The sequence below is a fragment of the Ornithodoros turicata genome, chromosome 3, assembly GCF_037126465.1.
Source record: "Ornithodoros turicata isolate Travis chromosome 3, ASM3712646v1, whole genome shotgun sequence".
In the NCBI taxonomy this organism is placed as follows: Eukaryota; Metazoa; Arthropoda; class Arachnida; order Ixodida; family Argasidae; genus Ornithodoros; species Ornithodoros turicata.
In genome coordinates this window covers 45,312,149-45,334,604 of record NC_088203.1, presented here as the reverse complement: position 1 = coordinate 45,334,604, position 22,456 = coordinate 45,312,149, and the positions used below count along the sequence as shown (strand labels likewise).

Genomic DNA, 22,456 nt, shown 5'->3' with positions numbered 1-22,456 from the left:
TGGATGTCACAAAGGTGTGCGACAGAGATACCGGAGATTGAATAGTGAGAAAGACAGTAATGGTCATCAAGCTCACTCATAAATGGCTGGCTGAGAATTCAAATCAAGTATTTTGCAAGGCGCCTCTGACCACTACGAGAAAGCATGTGACAATGCCGCTTCAGCTTTGATCCGTGTGAGGCTTTAAACGGGCACTCAGCACATTGAAAGATTGCTGGCTGTCAATGTCGGGATTTGAGCGAAATGAAATTGAGCTGCTTTACCTCAAACAAATATTTACAGAGGTGCTTTTATTTTTCACGCTTTATTTATGCCGCCACCGTGAGCCGATATGCGGACCCAGAAGGATCAGCGTGTCATCATAACAATGTTCCCCTTGTAGCATCAACATCCTGCAAAATAAAAAGAAACACAACAATAACAAACGTGGCTCAGAAAAAGTTACAGGATGCCAAAGTGACCTTACTGTTCCGAAATCGTAGAAATTTGGTGCAAGTTCATGTAACCAGGTTGACTCGACAGCAGTGATGTTCCTCATAAACTCTCTGCTCGTCTGCACCAGCTCTCCAAATACAACCCTAAAACAACATGCGTGATTTGTCTTCTTGTACGTGGCTGCATGTAGTAAGACTTACCATTTTGGCTGTTTCTGAGTATAAAGCACAGATGTTGGATGGATGGCGAGGGTGTGATCTCCGCACACGGTTCTGTACTCCCCAGAATAATGGAGATAGGCAGCATTGGCAAAATGGCCTGCGACTATGCACCTACAGATAGTATCTGCGTCTCCTGCGCAAGAATAGTATTTGCAATGAAGTCTGAGCACTTCAAACTCGGAACAGCATGACCATGACATGAACTGTTGACATGCGAAAAGTGGGTAGCTAATTTTAGTTTCCTGTGAGGCTTCCTTATTTTGCTGCATCAAGAACTCCCTAGTGAAACTCAATGCAAGGTGCAGCAGTCTTGGTAGCCACCCTCACGTTCAACATGTATCACATTCAATCGGTGACTGGCGCTAGATCTAGAACTACTAACCCAAAAGCATGAGAATGTTTCACAGATATTTTTCGCAGATGTTTCACAAGCTCGCTACCTCACATCGAGAACCATTTGGATATTTTCTTTTCAAAAATTCTTCTCAACAGATATAGTCTAAACTGATGTATAATGAACAGCCATCTTCTGGAGTTACAGAATTTTGATTATAAATCTGTGCATCACTCAGCATGATTGGAAATGTCCATGTCCCAAAAGACCCATATTGCTGAGAATACATGTGAATAGCTGCAGCCTGACAGCTGATATACATGCTCATTCTCATGTCATGCATGGATAAAGCATGCAAAGGACAGGTGTCCAGGTCTCACATGACCTATCTGTAACATGTGGCATATACGTATGTACATGACATATGGCACCCTTCTATTCTACAGGTTTAAGTAATGCGCTAAAACTTTGAAACGTTCAATGTGACGTCAAGAAATGTGGTCAAGGACTGTAGACCACTGATAATGGGAGTGGAGAAACATCACTTATCGAGAAAAAATATTGTTCTGGCCACAACACTAGGCAGTCTAAGGCAGCAGTTCTTTATGGTGTGAGCCTACCCATATGTGTCATTGCGAAGTTATGGCTCTTGTGCTGACATATTCCACATTGTGACTCATCATTATCCTTAATATGTTTAATGACTACTTTGGTATCATGAGAAACCGCATAGGGCGCATATTCTCCACTGTCAGATGCCATGCATACATTGTCTGAAACTCATGGGTGTGTTTTCTTTTAGGAGTCGACTTACATTAGATAATAAATAATTCAGTTTTATTTCTAAAATGATTCAGGCAGTAGCTTGCAGGTGCCCTATGGTATGCTGAAACGAACGTTTTACTGGAGGCTTCTATGGTATGTGTGGAACTGAAAACGACACAAATTGGCATTCTGGCAGAAATGAAATACACGTACATAGCCTCAACTTTGAGGAAACGAGAGACCAACACACATAAAACACAGAGGGGCAATAAATTTTCCATTTCAAATTGCTCACCTGTTAAATAATCTTGTTGCGTAAAATAATTGAAATACTGCTCCCGAAACTTCCGAACACAGGGAAATTAAACTGCACGCGCGCGTCCAACACAATGCTGATATCACAAAATAGTGAGTCTTAGTGCATCGTACGTTATCGCCTTTGCGTACGTAAGGGATAGCGTGGTGGTTCTGCGCACTGCGCGAAGCCTTCTTTATGCATTGCGTGCGCGCACAACCACCAACGCTATCCCTTACGTAGGCGAAGGCGACAGCGTACTTTACACTAAAACTCTCTATGTCTTCGCGAGGGAAATACAGTCGCCGCAGGATAATTCGCGCAAAGCTTTTGGCGCCGTCAAATGCCCCATAGAATAAATATATTTACACCGCCAGCAGTGAGTGTTAGCAAAGCGGTTTGCAACGTACACGATATACGATGAACGCGATATCATGATACGCGAGACTGATACACTGACGTCTTAGTACACCGTGGACGCAGACGGTTCTACGTTATTAGACCTCTACGCGAGAAACGTCATCATGACGTTAGTAGACAGACCGAAACCGAAATAGACCGAAAAAATCAGAAGGGGAGGGTTGGGATCCATGAACGGGCACTTGTTCGCCGCTTCCTGCTGAAAGAAAAGTAAGACCGAAGGTAGCGTCCCTTTCAGGGACCACGGTAATCCCCTAAAGACCATGGCTTTCGGGCGCGACCTCGTTTGCCCATGACTTCCAACGTAGTTCAACTCTACCAAATTAGTGGCGCTGTCGAACACAATGACGTCATATGTTTACAAACAGGGAGTTGAGAGGCTGTGTGAAAGGCTGACCTACTTGCATAGCTAATTACATTAAACATGGGTCATTCTCGACATGAGGCCGCGCAATGGCGTGTGTGAGAAGGTGGCGCGTGTGGCGCGTGAGAAATGGCGCGTGTGAGCCTATTTGCACTCGACTGAAACTGAACCGAGCGCTCCGCTTCAGGCACACTGTAACAGCTAATCTTTCAATCAGAGAGTGGAATCATTATTTGTGGGGGTTCGGCTAGGGTTCAGGTTCATTTGTAAAGGAAAAAAAAAAAAACATAAGTAAATTCGAACCCATTTGAACCAGTTCGCTTAGACCGGTTCACGGAAACTACAAATTTTAATTAACTGCTATCACAATTCAAACATGGCTTATGTTTGCAAAATATAACTTTCCTTCCCTGAATTTTGATTTCACAACGCTCTGCAAGAAGAACTTTGCGATAAGTCTTACCATCACATGATACAATTGGCACTTTGCACTTGACAAGCAGTCCACGTAGCTGCTTTCTGATCTCAAATGCCCTCAAGAGTCCCTTGTAATTAAGGTACATCTGACCACACCACTGCTTCTCTTTTCCTTTCTGTGAAGAAATAAACCAATCAGAATTTTCAACCATTGAATCTTAGGAAGTTAACTCACCTGAATAAATGTATTGTACACATTTAGCAATGTGAGAAGGTCACCCTCCAATACTGAGAATTTGTACTTTGCTTTTCGCTGCAGGAGAAAGGGGCTTTCATAGAAATGATCTCTAAGTGCTGTGCAAGTACTTACAGCCTCTACCCTTCTATTGCTTGGTGATAAAAATATGGATTCTATTTGCAGCATGGACACAATTGTGAGGGCTTCTTCCGAACAGCCAAAGTCACCTGTGATGGCAGATCTTGAAGTGAGGACACCAACCATTTGTGGATACCTCAATGACATACCAGAAGATAGAAGCATTTTAGCTTGCATTGTTGAAACGGGAAATGTGACCATCTTGGCTCCCAATTCTGTTAGGTTCCCATGCTTGTCAAGGGCTGTGTTTGGAAAAGTTTAAACATGATAAAACAGAAGATACCAACTGGTATTTTGCCACCGAGGCTATGCTAATGATAACTGAAAAATACTTTTACCTACCTCCTAATGCATAGTCTAGTTCTAGTGCATTTATCATTATCCTCGATGGTGGTGCCTAGAATTCGTGGACATTAATTTAAACTGCATCATTTTATTTTATTATTGAATAGCTTCATGAGGCTGTGACACTCCCATCCAGCTAGCATATCAAGTATAACCTGCATATCTAGTTTATCTGTACCATCAGATAAATCTATAGCCAAAGAAAATTATACTTTCCACATCATGTGTCTAATACTGGGAGGTTCCCTAGGATGGTCTACTATCTTAGATGAAAAATGTAAAGCTTATCACTGATTCCCAAGTCTTACTCGCTGTCCTCTATAATTTCAATTGCTACCAGTAAGCAAACAACAACAACAACAACTTTATTTTGAGAGGAAGAGTGGGGAGTTTCATCGCCAGAGGCGATACCCTACCCCAGATACTCTACTCTAAGCAAGAGACTTCATGAAGACTGGGGTTCCGACCACATTTCAATGGGAGAGCTGACAGAAAGCAAATATGTAAACTGTGTCTTTTTTTTTTTTTTTTTCATGCATAAAGCACAAATGAGGATTGTATAAGTCAAATGTATAAGTCACCTGGCAGGCCTCCAGGATATGCAGCAATGTAGTGACACAGCCCATTTACCTCAAAGGTAAACACTTACAGCAGGAAAATCAAACCGAGCTACGTTGTCAACGCCAAGAGACTTGAGTTGAAGAACAAATGTGGCCAGACTGCTACGCTGAATTTCTGGCACAGTGTGCGGAGCAAGTGTTTTGAAATCCTCTTCTACAAGAGATTCAACAGTGAACTATGGTTATAACATGGGACACACTGATCACTGTGCAGAGAAGCACGCTACACATGTCTAGGACAGACATGTTTATGGGACAGGCATTATCTATTCAAGAATGAGACACAGAATAAACGACGAAACCCAAAAGGTATGCCATTTTAGCATCAACACTGTTCAACCATGTACTGTTCATGCAGGTGGGGAGGGCACAGCCATTTGCAATCAACCCTGGATGTTGTTCATGCTATTTCATGTGATTCTAGATATTTGCAAAGCCTGCACCGTTTGTTCTGGATAAGTACCGTATTTACCCTTATAATGGCACTTTCTCTCCGCGTTTTCCACCCATAAATTTAGCATATTTGATGCGGTACACTAACTGCGCGATAAACAAACTGAAGCTGAATATTAAAATTGGCATTTTGTACAAGAAAACCGTGGGTTGGTTCCCTGGAATCGGCAGCCACTTTCTAGTTATCACTCGGATGAAAATCCTTTTCTACAACGATGTCATCTGCTCTCTCAAGCACCCAAGCCATTCAAGTCGTCTTAAAGCGTTTCACTATAGGAATACCGAGAGATGTCATGGCCGCTAATAGAATGGTCCATTTGCAAGTGGCCTAGTGTTGCCCACTCGGTACATATAATGTTGTCAAACGTTCCCTCTAGTGGGTTTGTTGACAGAAACATATAGCAGTTTCTTGGCATTACGACAAATTTGGTGTGGCGCACATCACGCAAAATAGGGCCCACACATCTGTGTCAAAACTGAAACTACTTGACAGGCTGCTAACACTGCTCGTTCTCCCTTCCTCTCATATTCAACACTTACACACTGCATTGGTATTCTGGTATGGGCATCTTTAAATGCATTAGTGGCACCAAGATCCTGGTGGTTGCTCATGTTGCGGTCACTGGAGTACCGTGCAATACAGGCTGGTTGTGCTGGCTTGAACCGTGGTGCACAAAATAAATGCGGAGTAAAATAAAGTACCACACTTACTCGCTTATAGGACACATTCGCAATAGTTCCCACTGAATTTTGATACAAAAATTCGACGGTCTCTCAAGGACCTTTGTGGCTCAGCCATCATTTTGCCTGGGACATAAAAAACATATTTTGTTTTTTTCAATCCAGTTTGTTATGAACAGGCCTTGAACTTTTGGACATATAGAAGCTGTTTCTTTTTTGCTGCAACAAACTGTCATGAAAAGGGAAACTGCATTAGGACACCTTTGCTTTTGTCACTGGATTACTCGACAGCGCTAATACTAGAAAGCCATATATTTTTCTCAATTAGAGAAGTAATTAACAGATATATTTTCATCAACTTTTTAATTATTGATTTTAGAGAACACGTTGCAATCGTGATATTAAAGCCTATTCACCGCATGATCTGCTCGAACTACCGATGGAGCACAAAAGTAATTGCAGCATGCAGTACAGACCTAACTGTTTCACCTCCGCTCTCTGCTGCAAACCGTAAGTGATTGGCAAAGGAGAGACAGTGATGTTGCTATCTCCGCCCTCACTTAGTATCACACAAAGATGTCAAACGTGGTTTCAAGCAAACCCTTATAGCAGTCAAAGACTAGTGGGAACCATGAGAATGCACCCCTAACTTGAGCGCCCAAATTGTAGTAGTTTTTTCCCCCCAGCCTACAGAATGCTTCCTAGCTTTAGTGGCACAGTTGGCTCATATTGCACAACATAAGGCAATGTAGCGAGTGCATGCGCAACAGGAATTAAGTAGAGAGTCAGGAGGCGTAGAGGAGAAGGAAAGCCACAATTGACAACCAATGAGGTGGACACATCGAATATGAGGAGGAGAGGGAGCGCAATTGTTAACTGTTAATTGTTGTTGAATTCTGTCAACCAACATGCTTGGAGTTGTCATTTTAGGTTTTGACCAGCGATGACCAGACCAGTGAGACGTGAGAGCAACATGTGCAAGTTAAAAGTGTGCCTGGATTGCAAAGTTGCTTGGGACATATCGTATTTACTCCCATAATTTGCACGCTTCTTCTCTAAAAAAAAAAGTCGGAAAGTTGGGGGAGCGCAAAATGTGTGGGAACGGTCGTTACGATACTATTCAAACGACACAAAATTTCAAAATTTTAGTATGCCGGACATATGGGCTCTCGGTAGAGCTGATATTGACGCTATCATTGCATTGCACAAGCGCGAAGGAAGTACCTAAATGCCGCGCGACCGCCGACAGTCGGGAGGCAAAATGCCAGCCGACTACTGCTCATTTTCTGGTGAAATACGTCGAAACGCTGCTGGAAGTAGTCGCACCTGACAACCAAACGTACGCTATGTTCACCAACTTTGTCAAGTCATGCTGTTAGGTGTGTCATAGCCATGTTTGTCCAGCATTTTTTCCGGCGTTTTTGTAGTTCGAGTGACAGTATCGTCCATTGCGTCAGTTGACCCGAAAGTGTGTGCAAATCAAATGAACTTTGGTAGCACTGACGTTGTTGCAAAAAGCAATCGCCACGGTCGCTGAGACGTATGTGCTAGTTAGATATTACACGAATGTTTGTTTTCTTGTCATTTTTAGTGCTAAACTAGGGGTGTGCCAATTATACGATGGCGCAAAGTATCCGAGTAAATACCACTTAGGTGCTATACCAATATACTTATGAAACCACCCAAATGGTGGTCTTGGGGTAAGTCCCAAGATTGCCACAAATAGTTTTAAAGTGACCAGAATCTCGTTTGCTCTTAATGGTGCTGAAGGCAATTTAGTTTGAGAGGTCAGCGATGATGACGAGGCGTTAGGAAGAGACTAAATACTGTTGGTTTCCAGGGTGTCCGACACAGTGTAAGGCAAAGCGAACTGCCTCAGGACATGAGCCACCAATATTTCAAACAGGAACTGTTCTTCCAAGCCCAAAAGCACTTCTTGTCCCGAGGCTGTCCCCTTAACATTTCCTCTCTGGTGGAAAGTAACTGCTCTGAGGCTGGAACACACAAACAGACGACCACAACACGAACCTCAATGCCTAATATAATCAAATATGGCAGCCGTCGAACAAGCCAGACTGCGACAGGATTCATACTCTTCATCTTCTTAGGCACTGGGGCTTGTGTTGCATTTATCTGTCTGTGTGTTGTAGCCTCAGTGCCGCTGCCTCATACTTGGGTAGTATGTGCAAGACCCCACAGCTCCCCATCTACGTATCTCTAAAAAAAAGTTTCCACATCATAAACACAAGCTATTACTGCGTCAGGCATTATAGTTGATACTCGCTGGCCGAAGGACACGGCGCGCTCAGCGATTGGTTGGCAAAGTTACGAAATAGCATTCTTTCGCGTGCAGTCTGGCTGGCATTTACAAGAAGGGAAGAGTGACAGCGTTTTGACGATGTCGGTTCATAGTACCGTATGACTGTACTGGTCAAAGAGAGGTGTGGTCGCGGATCTGTTCGTGTGTCAAAGTGACTCTGTGAATGTTTTGATGTTTCCCGACACTTTCCCAGCACAAGTATCCAACGAACATTCTCTCCAGTTCAGAACTGTAATACAGTGGTGAGCTGACACCTAAGGCGCACTTTCGAGCTTGTCGCATTTTCTAGTGCAGTGACAACGGAGGCACGATTCAGTGTCGGTACAACACAAGCATTTCTTGTTTCGTTGTAACCTTTGACGCACTGCAACCAACGAAAGAAGATGCTCACTGTGAAGTCGCATGCACTTATGTGAGCATCGCTCGCTTCCAGGAGTAGACTGTGTGTTTTGCGAGTTCAAACTTGGTTTGTTTGCAGTCAACGAATGCAATGCTTTGGGTTCTGTACACACTGTGGATATTTGTGTCGGACTTTTGGGTAAATACGATGTACCAAATAAATGTGTATTTTGCCCAAAATGTGCCTTAGTAGTTTCGGAATATGGAATAACGAGCGTCAGGCAAGAAAACCAGTAAAAGTGAAAGCCCATGGTAGCCAAGACCGACCGAAAGACGAGCCAAACTGAGAGATCCCTGATTGGCCGAATGGTCGGCATCATAGTTAAGGCACCGGGTTTTCCGCGAATCCGCGATTCTGCGAAATATCGCGAAATCCGAAATTCATCGCGGAATACTTCGTTTGGCACGGAATTTCACGGAATCCCTTATTTTTACGGGTGTGCGGATATTTGAGTTCTAGACTTCGAATGAAATATCAATCACTCGAAGTATTTCATTCGCGAATCGAATACGCAATATTCGGACTTCCGAATATCAGACTATTCGCAGAATATGAGCGACGCCTCCCGAGAGTGGGCTTCACCTCACACTTCCCTGCATGAGGTGAAGCCTACTCTACAAAAACTGCACGTGCTGCAGGACCAACACAGACATGTTAGCCCAACTTTATTGTGCATACTCCGCCTGAGGAAGGGGCGACGTCCCTCCCGCGTGCAGTTTAGCGGTGGCAGAGGGGGACTTTGATTTGATGTCTGGGAACAGAAACAAAAAAAAAAAAGGGTGTCCTAAAGGTGTAACTTCCACAGGGCATGTATTGTAAGCTCCCTCCTATAATCTGCTATAAAGTTCCGATAAACTCTGTAGATGCCGAAAGATCTTTCACCAGGTATAAAATGATTGCAGTCGACAGTTGGCATTCTTGGTAAGAGCAGAACACAAGATGTCATCATCATTTGTCCCTTCGATGTTGTTCCAGCCTCAGAACATCAGTTCTCACAAGATATCATGTATGTAATGCTGAGCCACAACAGTGCTTCGAATCTGTAATTTTATAAAATATTTTTTGCTCCCACATTATCCAAGAAAATAAAGTGTTTGCCGCGGAAAATCGTGGAATTTACAAGTTAGTGCCGCAGAATTTTGAATTTGCCGCAGCAGAAAACCAGGGACCTTAATCATAGTTCATTTTAATTGGCTGCACGCCCAGTGTTACCTGAATTATCTCAAACTATGGGCTCCATAGGGAGCTGTGGGGGGACTGGTGTCTGTCTGTCTGCGTGCGTGCGTGTGTGTGTGTGAGTGAGAGAGAGAGAGTAGACATGTACAAGAGAGTGTGATGGGAGTTCATGTATATAGTTGAACAAGGCTCTTTAGTGAGTCGTTGGAAAGCAGATGCCAGCATGGCCTAATTGGTAGCGCATTTGACTCTCAATCAAGAGGTGCATGGTCTAAATCCCGCTGCTGCATGGCTTTTTTGAGGACTGCCATACTTCTACTATTTCCCCACTGGTTTGCTGGATTTTCTACTTTTCTCGATAGTGTAAAGTGTTACCTCTGTATAGCCTGTACACTTTTCCAGAGCATACCCTGCCTGCTCTTCCTGCCCGCTGCTCAGCTGAAGACTGTGATATAGGTACGACAACCAAAGCATCAGTACTTGTTCGTGGATTGAAGAAGTTTAGCTTGACGAAGCCACTGTCAACCACTGCGTGAGGTGATAGAGAGAAAATGTTCAACATGGCCATGTATTTTTGGCTATGCTAGACCAGAAGCCAAATTTAAGCACTCACCATACACAATGCCATTAATAGTGACAGATGCCTCGGCAATATTTGTTGCAACAACAACTTTTCTCACTTTGGGGCTCAAGGGTTGAAAGGCTTTCATCTTCAGGAAAAGAGACATTATTATGTTTAAACTTACAGTATATCTTACACACAGCAAAACACTGCTATGAGGGGATAGAAAGCTAACATAGATACATCTATTGTAATGCATGCTTTCTCTCCACAATTCATCATTCAATCAGTAACAGCATACCCTTATGAATGCATGTTCAGTAACTGTGATAATGTCATTACAAATGTTGGTCAATATTAACTAGGGGTGTGCGAATATTGAAACAATACAAACCGAATACAATTTTTTTTTTTACTTTCGTGCTAGCGCCGCGAAGCAACTGTGACCATGAGCGGCGTACAGATGAAGGCAGTAGGAAGGAGTGGGGGGACAGGAGGGTTAGCATGCGTCCTGTGCTGACATTAGTCTGGAAAGTCTTCAGAAAACCCAGGAAAAACCCCAGACAGCACAGCCAGTGGTAGGATTCTAACTCACCACCTCACAGTCAGCATGACACCAATACGAATATCTACAAAATTGACCTTTGAATATCGAATCACATATGCTGGATCGGGTCTTAGGATAACGGCTTCTAAGTGTTAATTAAGTTCAGAGTTAATTAAGCCACGAAAACAAGCATCATCACCGTTGTGTTCTGCATAGCCATAGGAAAATGCCCCAGTTCTAATTGGAAATGTGTATTAATGTACGAAGAAAGATGATGATGTTCCAGCCTCACAACATCAGTTCTCTCGTGTATTAATGTATTGGCTTAGGTAGGGCATGCATGCTTAAATGCACTTGTACACTAAAATTATTTTTACAATGCAACAATGTGCTGTTCTCATGAGGCAAGCCGAAAACTGTAAAGACAACTTCCACTTCAAAAATCTTGAACAATGAACGTAATGACATGTTCAGAATGTGGGATGGTTGAGTGATGAGCACATCTCAGAAGGAAAACGAAAGTAGCAAGTGCTCTCTTCTTGCAATGGCAATCCCTTCCACCTTTTTTTGTGTAGACGAGAAACTACATGGTTTCACTGTTTTCTCACAAGTGACTGCAATGCATGGTTTGGAACAACATCATTCATTAGTGCAGTAAAAAAGCGACCCTCCATTATGTTGTATGGCTGTGCTCATCATGCATGATTGTTTCCGCGACGTTTGTGTTCAACGTGTTTCATTTCACTGCGTGCCTCAAGACTTTATCACGCCACTTGTGTGGGTCACGAGCAAACTCGCTCCATGCGGCTTTCTATAATCTGTATCTGTAACAACGGTAGTGCAGTTTCAAATCACTTTGCAGCATTAATGTCATCGTAGTTGGTACATTTTAACGTACGGTAGAACAGCGCTGGAGTTGGAGAAACTATCATCACATCCTTCTCCTCGATTATCGATGTCATCGCACGAGACCATTACTTTATTATACTGGGTGTGTGCAGATAAACCTAACCGGCACTTTCGCAATTAGTGGTTCGGTTTATCTGCACACACACTGTACTATATCGCTGGCTAGCACAAATCAAAACTGAAAAAAAAAAAAAAAACGCATTCAGAATGCAGGTTTCGGACAGCACCAGGTGTTCAACTCGACGACAACAAAAGTTTGATATGTAACCAGAACCTCACCGAACTGTAGGTCTCATATGAATGTTCAGAGTTCGTTGGCAATCCTCTAAAGTAACGACTTCCAAGTATACGCTTGAAGTGATGCTAGTCGTCACAACCGATTTGTTGCGTTTTGAGGTACAAAAATATGCTCCACTCTTTAGCGCTTGATATGCCGTTGAATCGTACAATATTAGGGCATAGCCTCGAGTTGTCTCATAATGCACCACGAAAGAAGGCTCACACGAGGTTCTTCACCTGCATGCAGAGCTATGCTCCAACTCCCCAGAAAAGCATTGTTTTTAATAAAAATGCGAAAAAATACGAACATAGTGGTGTGCGAATATTCGAGTTCTCCAATTCGAATCGAATATCAATCACTCGGAAGTATTCGATTCGCGAGTCGAATATCCAATAGTCGCGGTTTTCCTAATATTGGACTATTCACCAAATATGAACGACATCTCGCGAAAGTGGGCTTCACCTCGTGCTGCCTTGCATGAGGTGAAGCCTGCTTTACAAAATTGCCAGTGCTGCAAGACCAGCGCAGGCAGATTGTAGTTTGGCTTAAGATGAAGTTAGCCCAAGGTTCATAGTGCACACTTCGCGAAAGGATGGAGCGGCGTCACTCCCGTGTGCAGCTTACCAAGTGTGCAAGTAGGGGATTTCTTTAGGCTCTTAAATAATGCCTACAGCCCAGGAACAGAAAGGGTGTCCTAAAGATGTCCTTTATGTTCAAAATTTATACAACATAACTTCCCCAACCGAGACATACACACTCCAGCAAAGAAGCTAAAAGACGTTCATGACAAAACTGAGGCAGGACGCCAATTTGTTTGTTTCACAAGTGACCTATGGATATTCAGAAACAAGTTGCAGCTTCATCTGTGTAACATTACACTGCCTGACATCAAATTTTCAAATCAAAATAGTACTCAGTAAGTACTCACCTGAAAAGCAGGAAAAACTGTCACGTAACAGTAAAGAATAGGGGCTTCCCACAGAAGAATTACATGTGTCGCTTGTGACAGTTAACGCCAGAAAAATTATACTAAAACTATGGGCAGAAACTTCAAACTTTCGGTGCAAAAAGCATGTAGTATTGTTAAACTTCGCATGACTATTTGATATTTAAATCAGTATTCGACATTTTTCACTCCACTAAATTCGATATTCAATTTTACATCAAATATTCGGATCTGCACACCTCTAATTTTTGTTGGCTTGGAATGGATTTGCCCCAGTTTTACACACATTCCATGAAGCAAGCGACAGGGGGACTGGGACGACAGAAGGACAATGCAATGTGTGAAATCAGCCAAAATTGGCTTGTAGAGGTAAAAACTGCCAGATGTGCGCACGATTGCAGTGGGCCGTTGATGATTCAAATATATTTGACGCATTCGACAAAATATTATCCAAATCGAATGGTGAATACAGGTTGCTGTATTTGGCCAAGTATAAAATACTTCAAATTTTTGCACAGCCCTAGCAGTAAAGTAGTTATAACCACGAAAAGTGCATACCTGCTCCGACTGCGGCAATGACCCATAAAGGCGAAGTGCATACATGCCCATAACACCAGGTGTGGCTTTTCTATTCTTTGCATATTCTCTGAAATAAATATTGGCATTTATCAGTGTTGAAGTACGACCTGATTACATGCTTAAGATGGCAATAGGAGTGTCAGGTTTATTACGACTCATGGGCTGCACGGGGGAAAATTGCTGGCCAAATATCAGGTATGAATCAATCTCTGGCAAAACATCAATTACCAACAAAAGCGAAATGGTGCTTAGAAAATAAGCAACAAGTTTAATGGACAGCAAACCTTATATACTCAAAAGTCTCTGGAGAGGAGGCAAAGGAATCAATGAGGGATTACTGACACAATTCCCTCGTGTGGCTATCTGAATTGCGAAGGTTCTTTAGGGAGTCATTGGAGATAGCCACACGAAGGAATTGTGTCAGTAATCCCGCATTTATTTCTTTGCCTCCTCTACAAAGATTTTTGAGTAAATAATGTTTGCTGTCTATCAAACTTGTTGCTGTGTAACGAGAATGTGTCTGTACTCCTTGTCTTGGATTTAGTTTGCAGTCAAGCACCAATTATGTACGTCTGGATCCAGCTATGCACACGTTTTTCGACATTCAGGTCATATATTTTACTCTTGAAAAGTTATACTTAAAAAATCACTGCAGTTTATCTGCTGGTCCTTACACCAGTTCATTACATTAAATGTGCTACATTGTCAATCAAATCACTAAGTATGCTGTCTTTGTATACACATATGCATATCCAGCAGAAATATGACACAAGGTTCATCCCATTATAACCTAGTGGACGAACACAAGCAATAGTTCAAAACAAACCAAACCAATATCGTACACCCCTATTAGAAAGCAAAAATTCATGTCTTATTGTAGCAAGCAAGAACCTCCTGGTTAGTAAGATTTTGAATTCACTTCCCATGAACATGCGAATCATGGGTTGGATGCAAGCTTAGATAAAACAAAGGAGCAGGTCAGATGTGGTTAGCAAAACTGCTATCAAACCACTGCTTCGGCTACCTTTTCCCCCTGTATATGTACTTCACTGGCTTCACACTGGCTTTCAGAGGTGAGTCTCTCGCCCTGACCAAAGGACATTACGTGCGGTGTGACCTTCAGGCGCCACCCACTCAAAAATGTTGCCCACATGTGCACAGCTGAAGAGGCCTAGGAAAGTCGAAACAGCCGTCCAGTCCTGGTGTGGCGATGTTTGGGACTTGTAAACACATGTTTTATTTGCAGCCAAAGAGCTTTGGCTATCTTTTCCACCTGTATACGCTATCAAACCAGGACTTCAAAATTACAGAGCATGTAGCATACTTTAGCATGTCAACAGCTTCATCAACTTCTTCTTGGCCCGTGAGAAAGACCAGAACATGCCCAGCAGGTTGCCCTTCGTGTATCTTGATCACAGTGTCGACAGATGCTTTCACGTAGTTTGGCACAGGCTCATTTAAGTAATAGATGTCAACAGGGTAAGCTCTTCCTTGAATGCTCAGTATCGCAGCAGAAATGCTTTTGCTGTAGGAAGAAGTAATGAAAACGTGAGAATGCAGAAAAGCCATCTCTTTTGTGAGTAAGCAGAATTAGAATGATGGAGTAACTACCTTTCAATACCACTGCTGAAAAAGTCTCTGAGAACCTCTGCATCAAGGGTAGCAGAAGATACGATGAGTCTCAGATCTGGTCGTTTCTTCAAGATCTTCTTCATCAACCCTAGGCATATGTCAGCGGACAACGTCCTTTCGTGTGCCTCGTCCAACATTACCACGGTGTATGAGGGAAGCAGTGGTTTGGTCATTATTTCGTTGATCAGGATCCCTTCAGTCATAAACTACAAGTGACAAAGAATAAGTATCATCCGCTAGGTCGCACAAATTTTGTGTTCCGCAAAAACGTTTTGTATGCCGTACATATCCTAAAAGAGATGCCACATTGCTGAGATATAGGTCGGCTTCCTCTGCACTTCTCCTCAAACACATCGTATTTTTGCCATGACAGCAGCTCTTGCTTTGCTATTGTTACAGAAGGACCTACCAAAGAGCCTCAAGTTTCGCATGTGACCTTTGGTGCATCACGTTGACGCATGGAGGAAGCCAAACAATCAAACTGTCTCGGCAGTTATCATTCTGTCACTCTGATACCTTTTATGCGTGAATAAAACACATGCATGTGGACAATACCCTTTAATCACTACATGAATGCATGTATGAATGCATCCTATGAATGTATGCATTCTACCCTAAGTCCTTTTTCTACTGTGTATAGCGTGTCAACCAAAAATAACAAATTATCAGTCCGTTCATCAGACACTTAATGCGTTTGATGTCAAGTGCTGAAACTGAGCATTCTCTTAAGCTACTTTATTTATTGCCAAAAACTCAAGGGCCACGTCGCATTATATGGGTGTGCACTGTGAAACAACAAAATACAAAAGAGAATTATAGTAACTAATAAATATCTACTTCACAGACTAATACCTGTAAAGGAGACATGGCTGAGGACATTTAACAGCTAGCAATGTAGTTGTGGAATGTCATTGCAACAGACAAGGTAAACAAAAAAAATCATGCACGCTATGATCAACAATGAAAGGAGCCGCATCCAATCCATAGAAAAAATGTGCAACGTGATAACTAAGAAACAATCAAATGTGTTTGAGAAGTAATTCAAGAATCTGTCTTTGAGTAGTAGTTGTTCTAGAACTTCAGGGGTGAGAGGAGGAAGTCTTCTCACACCCAGTATTTCAGAAATTATTGCAAAACTCAGGTTGACATCACCCCTCCAGAGGAAACTAGCTTCGCAAAGGCGGAATCGCCACCATGATGTAGGCCCTTCGAAGTTTGGTTCCCGTTTTCGTTTGCTACCTGACATATGCTATTTAGAGGAATATTAACATTGAAAACATGGAAATTACTTGAACGTGGTACATATATCCACACGGCACAATAGAACATAGAAACACGAAATGTACTGGGAATATGAAGTGGGTGAAGGCATGGACAGTCAACACCTGTGGACCTACATTATGGCAGCAAATCTGCTAGCCACAGCGGCGCTTTCCTGCGAATGATGGCATGTGAATAAACTCTACTATGTTTCAGCATTCAACAGCAGGAATCTGCACGGCTCATTGTGTCTTGAATACAATTTACATGAAGACACTTAATGCCTGTCTCTAACCTGCAGAAATATGCTGATTCTTTAATAGAGCCTGAAGTTTTAGGGTTTTACCCGATTCTTCCCTGAATTTGCGCCCCAAATTGAAGGTTGCCTCTTTAGGGTGAAACCCGATTTTTACCTGGCAAATTGCCCTCACTGGGATGTCTGTAGGAATGCATTAATTTACTTGTTTGGCAGAAAAATTCAGTTACATCACCATTTGTACCATACCACTACAGTTAGTTGAGTAACTGAGCCCGATTTCACCCCGAATTTAGCATACTAGAAGTTTTTTTCACCCGAATTCACATGAATTTAGAGCATGTGTTTATTTACCCGATTTTTACCCCCCGAATTTAGAAAAAAATATTTCCCGAAAACTTCAGGCTCTATTCTTTAAAGATTAGAACCTGTCACAGCAAATTCAAAACCTGTATATTAGAAATTTCTGCTCAGTGCAAAAACATACAGAGGGTTTCACCTAATCTGACACAAAATTCAATTTAAAGACCTACTGGAACTATCGGATGAATGCCATTGATATCAGGGGATATGTTGCCATTCCTTCTGAGCACTTTTATAAAATTCAATTTGCAAGAAATTGAATTTTCCCAACTGAACTCCAAAACTTGCCAGATCAATGAGAAGATGGCTAAGAAGCAAGCGAGCTGGTGAAGTTGATGCATAATGTAAAATCCTGGGTCTAGAAAACACAAAGAGACAGACATAACACAAAGTCTCCTCACACGTCAAGTCAAGTCAACCTCACAGTCACAAGCCAACCTCACTTTCTTTTCTTGTTTTTTTTTACAGAAACAAAGCACATGCAGGATTTACCCCATTCTAGCACAAAATGCATTTGCTACTACAGTGGTAACAAGATGGTAGAAATTGCAAAAACTGCCCTTTCGAGGAGCGCAAATTGGCTGCCGCACTCAGATCTTCGAAAGAAGCGATGGAACGAAGCCATGTACCTGCCCTTTCACTTTTCCTTTTCCAACCTCCTCCTGATAATGGCAGCATGGTCGCAACGCTAAGTTATCTGATAGAAGAGAGAGACGGAAACAGGAAAGGGTGGGTGACCGTTTTCCTGCTGCCACATCTCGCAGAACTGAACTTGGCCACTAATTTGCACTCTTTGAATAAACGGCTTTAGCAATTTTTTTTTTTTTCTGGCTATTACTTTTGTAGTAGTGAATTAATTTTATACCAGAATAGGGTAAATACTGCATGTGCTTCTTGTTTCTGTAAAAAAATGTGAGGGTGACTTTAAAAATGCTGGAGAACAATTGGGAAAACCGAATTTTTCGTTAAAGAAATTTGATAAAAGCCTCCGAACAATGGCAAAATCCCCTGAGATAAATTGGGTTGATCCCGTAATGTTCAAACAAGTAGATTGTTATATAGAATTTTATGAGACGTTAGGTAAAACACCCTCTATAACTGGTGTGTCAAATACTTCACTGCATGTGTCACACTAGTTTTGAGGAGATTTTTGAATGAAGAAAAATTTATTTGTCATGCTTTCAAGAAGTCACACATAGCTAATTACAGTTAACTGAGCTGTCACTGCAACTTCACTTATGCATGTCTCACTTCACTGACAGATTGATTGTTGGATTGACCTTGAATGATTTATTTTAACTTTCTAAAATAAGCATTCTTTTTACTTGTAAGATCTGTTCGTTGGTACACAGAGCGTATTTGCTAAGTACGTAGTATAGTTACACCTGTAAGTTAAAAGTCAGAGGAAATAAAATCAGTTCCCTTTGTGTGAACTGCAATCAAGTGTGTGAAGCAGAGTAGCTGGTACGTGTGATGTGGGTGAAGCAGCTCAAGGACAAGGAAAAGGAACGTGTCTGTGCTTGTTGTGTCCTTTGTCCTGGAGGTGTTTCTTTTACCATTAACTCTAATACCATAACCTCTGAGCAAAACGTGAATATAAAGGTTTAACACAATATACCTTGATTTTTGTAAACTCCTTGTCTGTGCAGTCGTCAAATCTTACACAGTATCCAACACTTTCTCCAACCAAGCATCCTACTTCTTCCGCTACTCGTCCAGCAAGCTACAAGGCATAAAAAGCAAAAACTATTAATCCAGAGGCGGCAGAGGTATCCGTTGCATGGAATAAGGCAAAGCATTTGACGAGGTATGTTGCAAAGTGGAGTGCCCAGTGGAAATCAAGCAGTAATTTATTTTCATCCAACATTGAGCCAACAGCCTGCACCACACCGCCAAAACTGAAACTGTACCGTCAGCTATCGTAGGTGCATATCACACATCGATAACAGGCAATAGAGTTTGGTGGACATGCAACCCATAAGATACACTACAAATGTGTTCTCAGTATGTGCGTGTTCTAAAGTACACCTGCTATGACAACAACATATTTGCTTGTCATAAGAAGAAGCTAAGAACTTCGTGCAGAGTTGTCCTGAGGCCAACTTCCGCCTGGGGCAGTATGATCGTGCTGCTCCACCCTCCCCTTCTCAAAGCACTGTCCAAAGACAGCGCAACAGTCAGAAAGAAAAGCAGAGGCATAATATTTTCACGACTATGCTTGCGTTTGCTGACCAGAGCGAGGGAGGATCTGCCTCCTGGATGCAGGCCAATGGGAGGACACGGAGGGCAGGCACTTCCCAACCCTCTGCTCTTGCCTAAGAGATGGCGTAGCATTGCTGTTGTTTCGCGCGTCGCGAGGCTTCTGCCATGGCGCACCAATCTAATCAACTGCTTCGCTGTCCGTTAACCGGCGTACACGCGACTCCCACTCGGCCTCGTTCCCATGTTGATGGACGGCGAAGCCATAGGTTAGATTGGTGCGCCATGGCAGAGGCCTTGCGGCAGGCGAAACAACTGTAACGCTGTGCCATCTCTTAGGCAAGAGCAGAGGGTTGGGAAGTGCCTGCCCTCCGCGTCCTCCTATTGGCCGGCATTCAGAAGGCAGAGACTCCCTTGCTCTTGGTGAGCAAATGTAAGGATAGTCATTTACACCTGCTGTTGTGGTGTAGTGGCAGCATATCAGACTGGAAATCAGATGGCCCAGGTTGGAATCCTGGCATCAGCATCTTTTTCCCCCCCCCGAGTTGCTCGATTTAACATCTTTTATTGGTATTTCGTACTTCATTTAGATAGGGTTTCACTGTTTGGCCTTGACTGACCCAGTGGAGGAACCAAGGGGGGGGGGGGGGGGATCGCCCCTCCCAAAACGTCTGTGGGTTTTCCTCTCTCCCCTCCCCAACTATGCGCTTTAACAGAGAGACCCCCCCCCCCCAATCCTTCCAAATGAGTGTCTGGACCTGCCCAATCATCACACCCAGGATACCTAGAAAAAAAGAAGAAGTGATTGGTGGAGGAGCCCTGCCATCCAGTGTCCGTTCTCGTGAGGGCACCTGGGGCTGATAGCTCCTTTGCGAACTACTTTCTCCGTTTGGAGTGTTTATAATTTACAGACAATTTCTTTACTCGCAGTCTTTGCAAGTGCTAAAAGAAAGTCAAATCACTCTGTTGGTAATGTAGAACATTTTGTCATAGCACAAGTAAAGGATGAATTGAACACCAGTAGATAACAAATATTGTCTGCCGCAGCTCTTTGAAATCTATACTCCACCACAGGGGTTTTCCTGTGGCACTGAGGCTAAGACCACTGCTTCACATACTGATATGGCTGCTACTCTTCTGGGTTGAGTGATGGCAATGGCTTGTCCTTTTCCAGCCCAGCCTGCTTCCATAAGGTACTGCGCACATAATATAGAAGGGTAGAAAATCCAGTGAACCAATAAGGAAATGTTAAGCGAAGCGCCTCAGGAAGACTACCAATTATTCTTCCTCAAGAAGACTGGAAAGGAACAGTATCTGTTTGAAATATTGTCGGCCCTTGTCCTGAGGCACTTCCTTTAACGTGCACGTGTATGGTAGTGTTTCACCATCGATGCACATGTTGCAATATGATATGTGTGATCTTTACCTGCGGGATTTGCGTACTTTTGCCACTGCCAGTCTCGCCTGTAATGATAAGCACCTGGTGCTTCTCCAAGAGGTACAGGATGTGGGTCCGATTCTGAACACAAACATTGATGTGTTATACACAGAGCCACGACATTGCAGCCAATCAATACAAAGGTAGAAAATGAAGAAACTTTTACAAACTGTAATTTAAAAAAACACAGACAAAAGAGGCACGCGCAGAAATAGAACGAACTGCGAACTCACGACTAAACTTCATTTTTGTAGACACATTTAAACACAGATGCCCCAAACCAGTCTAAGAGCTTCATACACCTCACACTGCGGTCGGAGGCAAGTTTTCAATAGAAGTCTCGTCAAAGAAGAGCAAACAGCCACCCTTTCTCTAATGCAATGCAAGGTGACCAGACGGGGAGGTGCATTTCATTAAAGCCGCATGTTCATGTAATCTAGTGTTAACACACCTTCCATCTACAGCATTAAATAGCACTTACTTTGAATACTGGGAGCCTCTCTCTCTGCTGGTGTATTGACAGAGATATATTTGGATTGTAAACAACTGAGGTATGCTCAGACTTTGAAGGCGTGTCCTCAACGATCCACTCATCGTTCCAGAAGTCTTTTCCACCTCGTCCTGTAGGATGCATAAGACACGTTTCACCGATGAAACGATTTCCCTGTGGACTAGACCACAAAATAGTTTTATGGACTACATCATTTTAGTTTGTGCGCGATTACTGCAGATGACACTTACGATCTGTGAGCATGCACCAGGGTGTATACCTGTAGCATACTGCACCTCACTTCATTTATTTAGTTGTTTTTCTCTCATCTCTAATCGCTCGTGGCAAAAAGGTGAACTGAGGAAACTGGGTAGCGTCAGCAACCACTGAACGTGCTGGAGTAGCGTATCACCGATAGCGATGAAACACTGTGACCATAATCATCACAGTAAAGTTGTTTTCACTGCTGCTCATCAACAAAACTACCACCTCGGCATGTGTGTAGAAAAAAATTTAGAAAAATAAGTGTTGGCATGGAAGGAACGAGAGCTTGTGAGAAGGTACCTCGCCAACTTGTAGCTGAACCATATCAAATATTTCGCAGGCAGGGTGTAGATCTGTATCGGACCATTGGCATCGTGAAACAACACCATGAGAAATTATGTTTTGCGGTTGGCCTGACCCACGTCGCACATGTGTCAGTTTGGGTGAATCAGAGAATAAATCACATTTTGATGTCCTGCTTGAACGTCACCTCTGCTAAGCACTTTAGTTAAGACCTTCCTTTGGGCATGTTGATACATATCAACGTCCTTGGTAGCGCTGAAATATACGGACGAACACAAGAAGACGAACAGATGCACGCTCTTTTACTGACACAGACTCCGGTATTTTACACATAAAAAATAAGAAAAATCCTTCTTAGTCAAGGTTAGGGACGGCATGCTGACACAAGTATCGCCACCTTTAAAAATAAAAAAAGGACTCCCATATCCCTTCCCATCTCGTTTGCTGTGTGATTTCCCGTTCCTCCGAATCCTGCGTGACATGTGCATTCTACCCATCATACGCTTCGCAAAGCGTTTTCCTAGCACGTACCTCCACTCGGTTTCAGGAATACTGGCTTATGCATGTTTTGCAGTATATTTACGTCATCCTAAGCACATTTTGCACAGCAACACATGACAGCAACAAGCATGATAATACACCGCTCATAGCGAAATTGCAAAATTCCCATATCGGACCCCCCTCCTGGGAACAAGGCTAACCGGAAGTCGCGCGTCGCTAGTAATAAATTGCGCTGTAATGTGCAAATTCTGTAGTGAGGTTAGGTTAGGTTAGGTCAGTACATTTTACACGCGCGGGGGGGGGGG

General features: G+C 42.9%; 1 protein-coding gene across 3 annotated transcripts; it reads right to left on the bottom strand.

Moving 5' to 3' along the window:
- Positions 1-271: 271 nt before the first annotated feature.
- Positions 272-22,410, bottom strand: LOC135388452 (probable ATP-dependent RNA helicase DHX35). Of its 3 annotated transcripts, XM_064618023.1 has the most exons (19): positions 22,182-22,410; positions 21,075-21,214; positions 20,582-20,674; positions 20,274-20,351; positions 18,575-18,679; positions 15,057-15,283; positions 14,770-14,970; positions 13,425-13,512; positions 10,236-10,332; positions 9,998-10,150; positions 4,622-4,746; positions 3,970-4,024; positions 3,777-3,869; positions 3,622-3,716; positions 3,487-3,564; positions 3,298-3,427; positions 636-789; positions 467-578; positions 272-392 (listed from the first exon to the last, which is right to left on the bottom strand). In XM_064618023.1, exons 1-19 carry the CDS (start codon positions 22,213-22,215, stop codon positions 360-362), a joined length of 2,091 nt encoding a protein of 696 aa, XP_064474093.1. In that variant the 5' UTR covers positions 22,216-22,410; the 3' UTR covers positions 272-359. The 3 variants fall into 3 exon arrangements, with proteins under 3 accessions (XP_064474093.1, XP_064474094.1, XP_064474095.1); XM_064618024.1 differs by lacking the exons at positions 18,575-18,679; positions 20,274-20,351; positions 20,582-20,674; positions 21,075-21,214; positions 22,182-22,410 and adding exons at positions 17,245-17,314; positions 17,516-17,649; XM_064618025.1 differs by lacking the exons at positions 18,575-18,679; positions 20,274-20,351; positions 20,582-20,674; positions 21,075-21,214; positions 22,182-22,410 and adding exons at positions 17,245-17,314; positions 17,449-17,571.
- Positions 22,411-22,456: the final 46 nt, after the last annotated feature.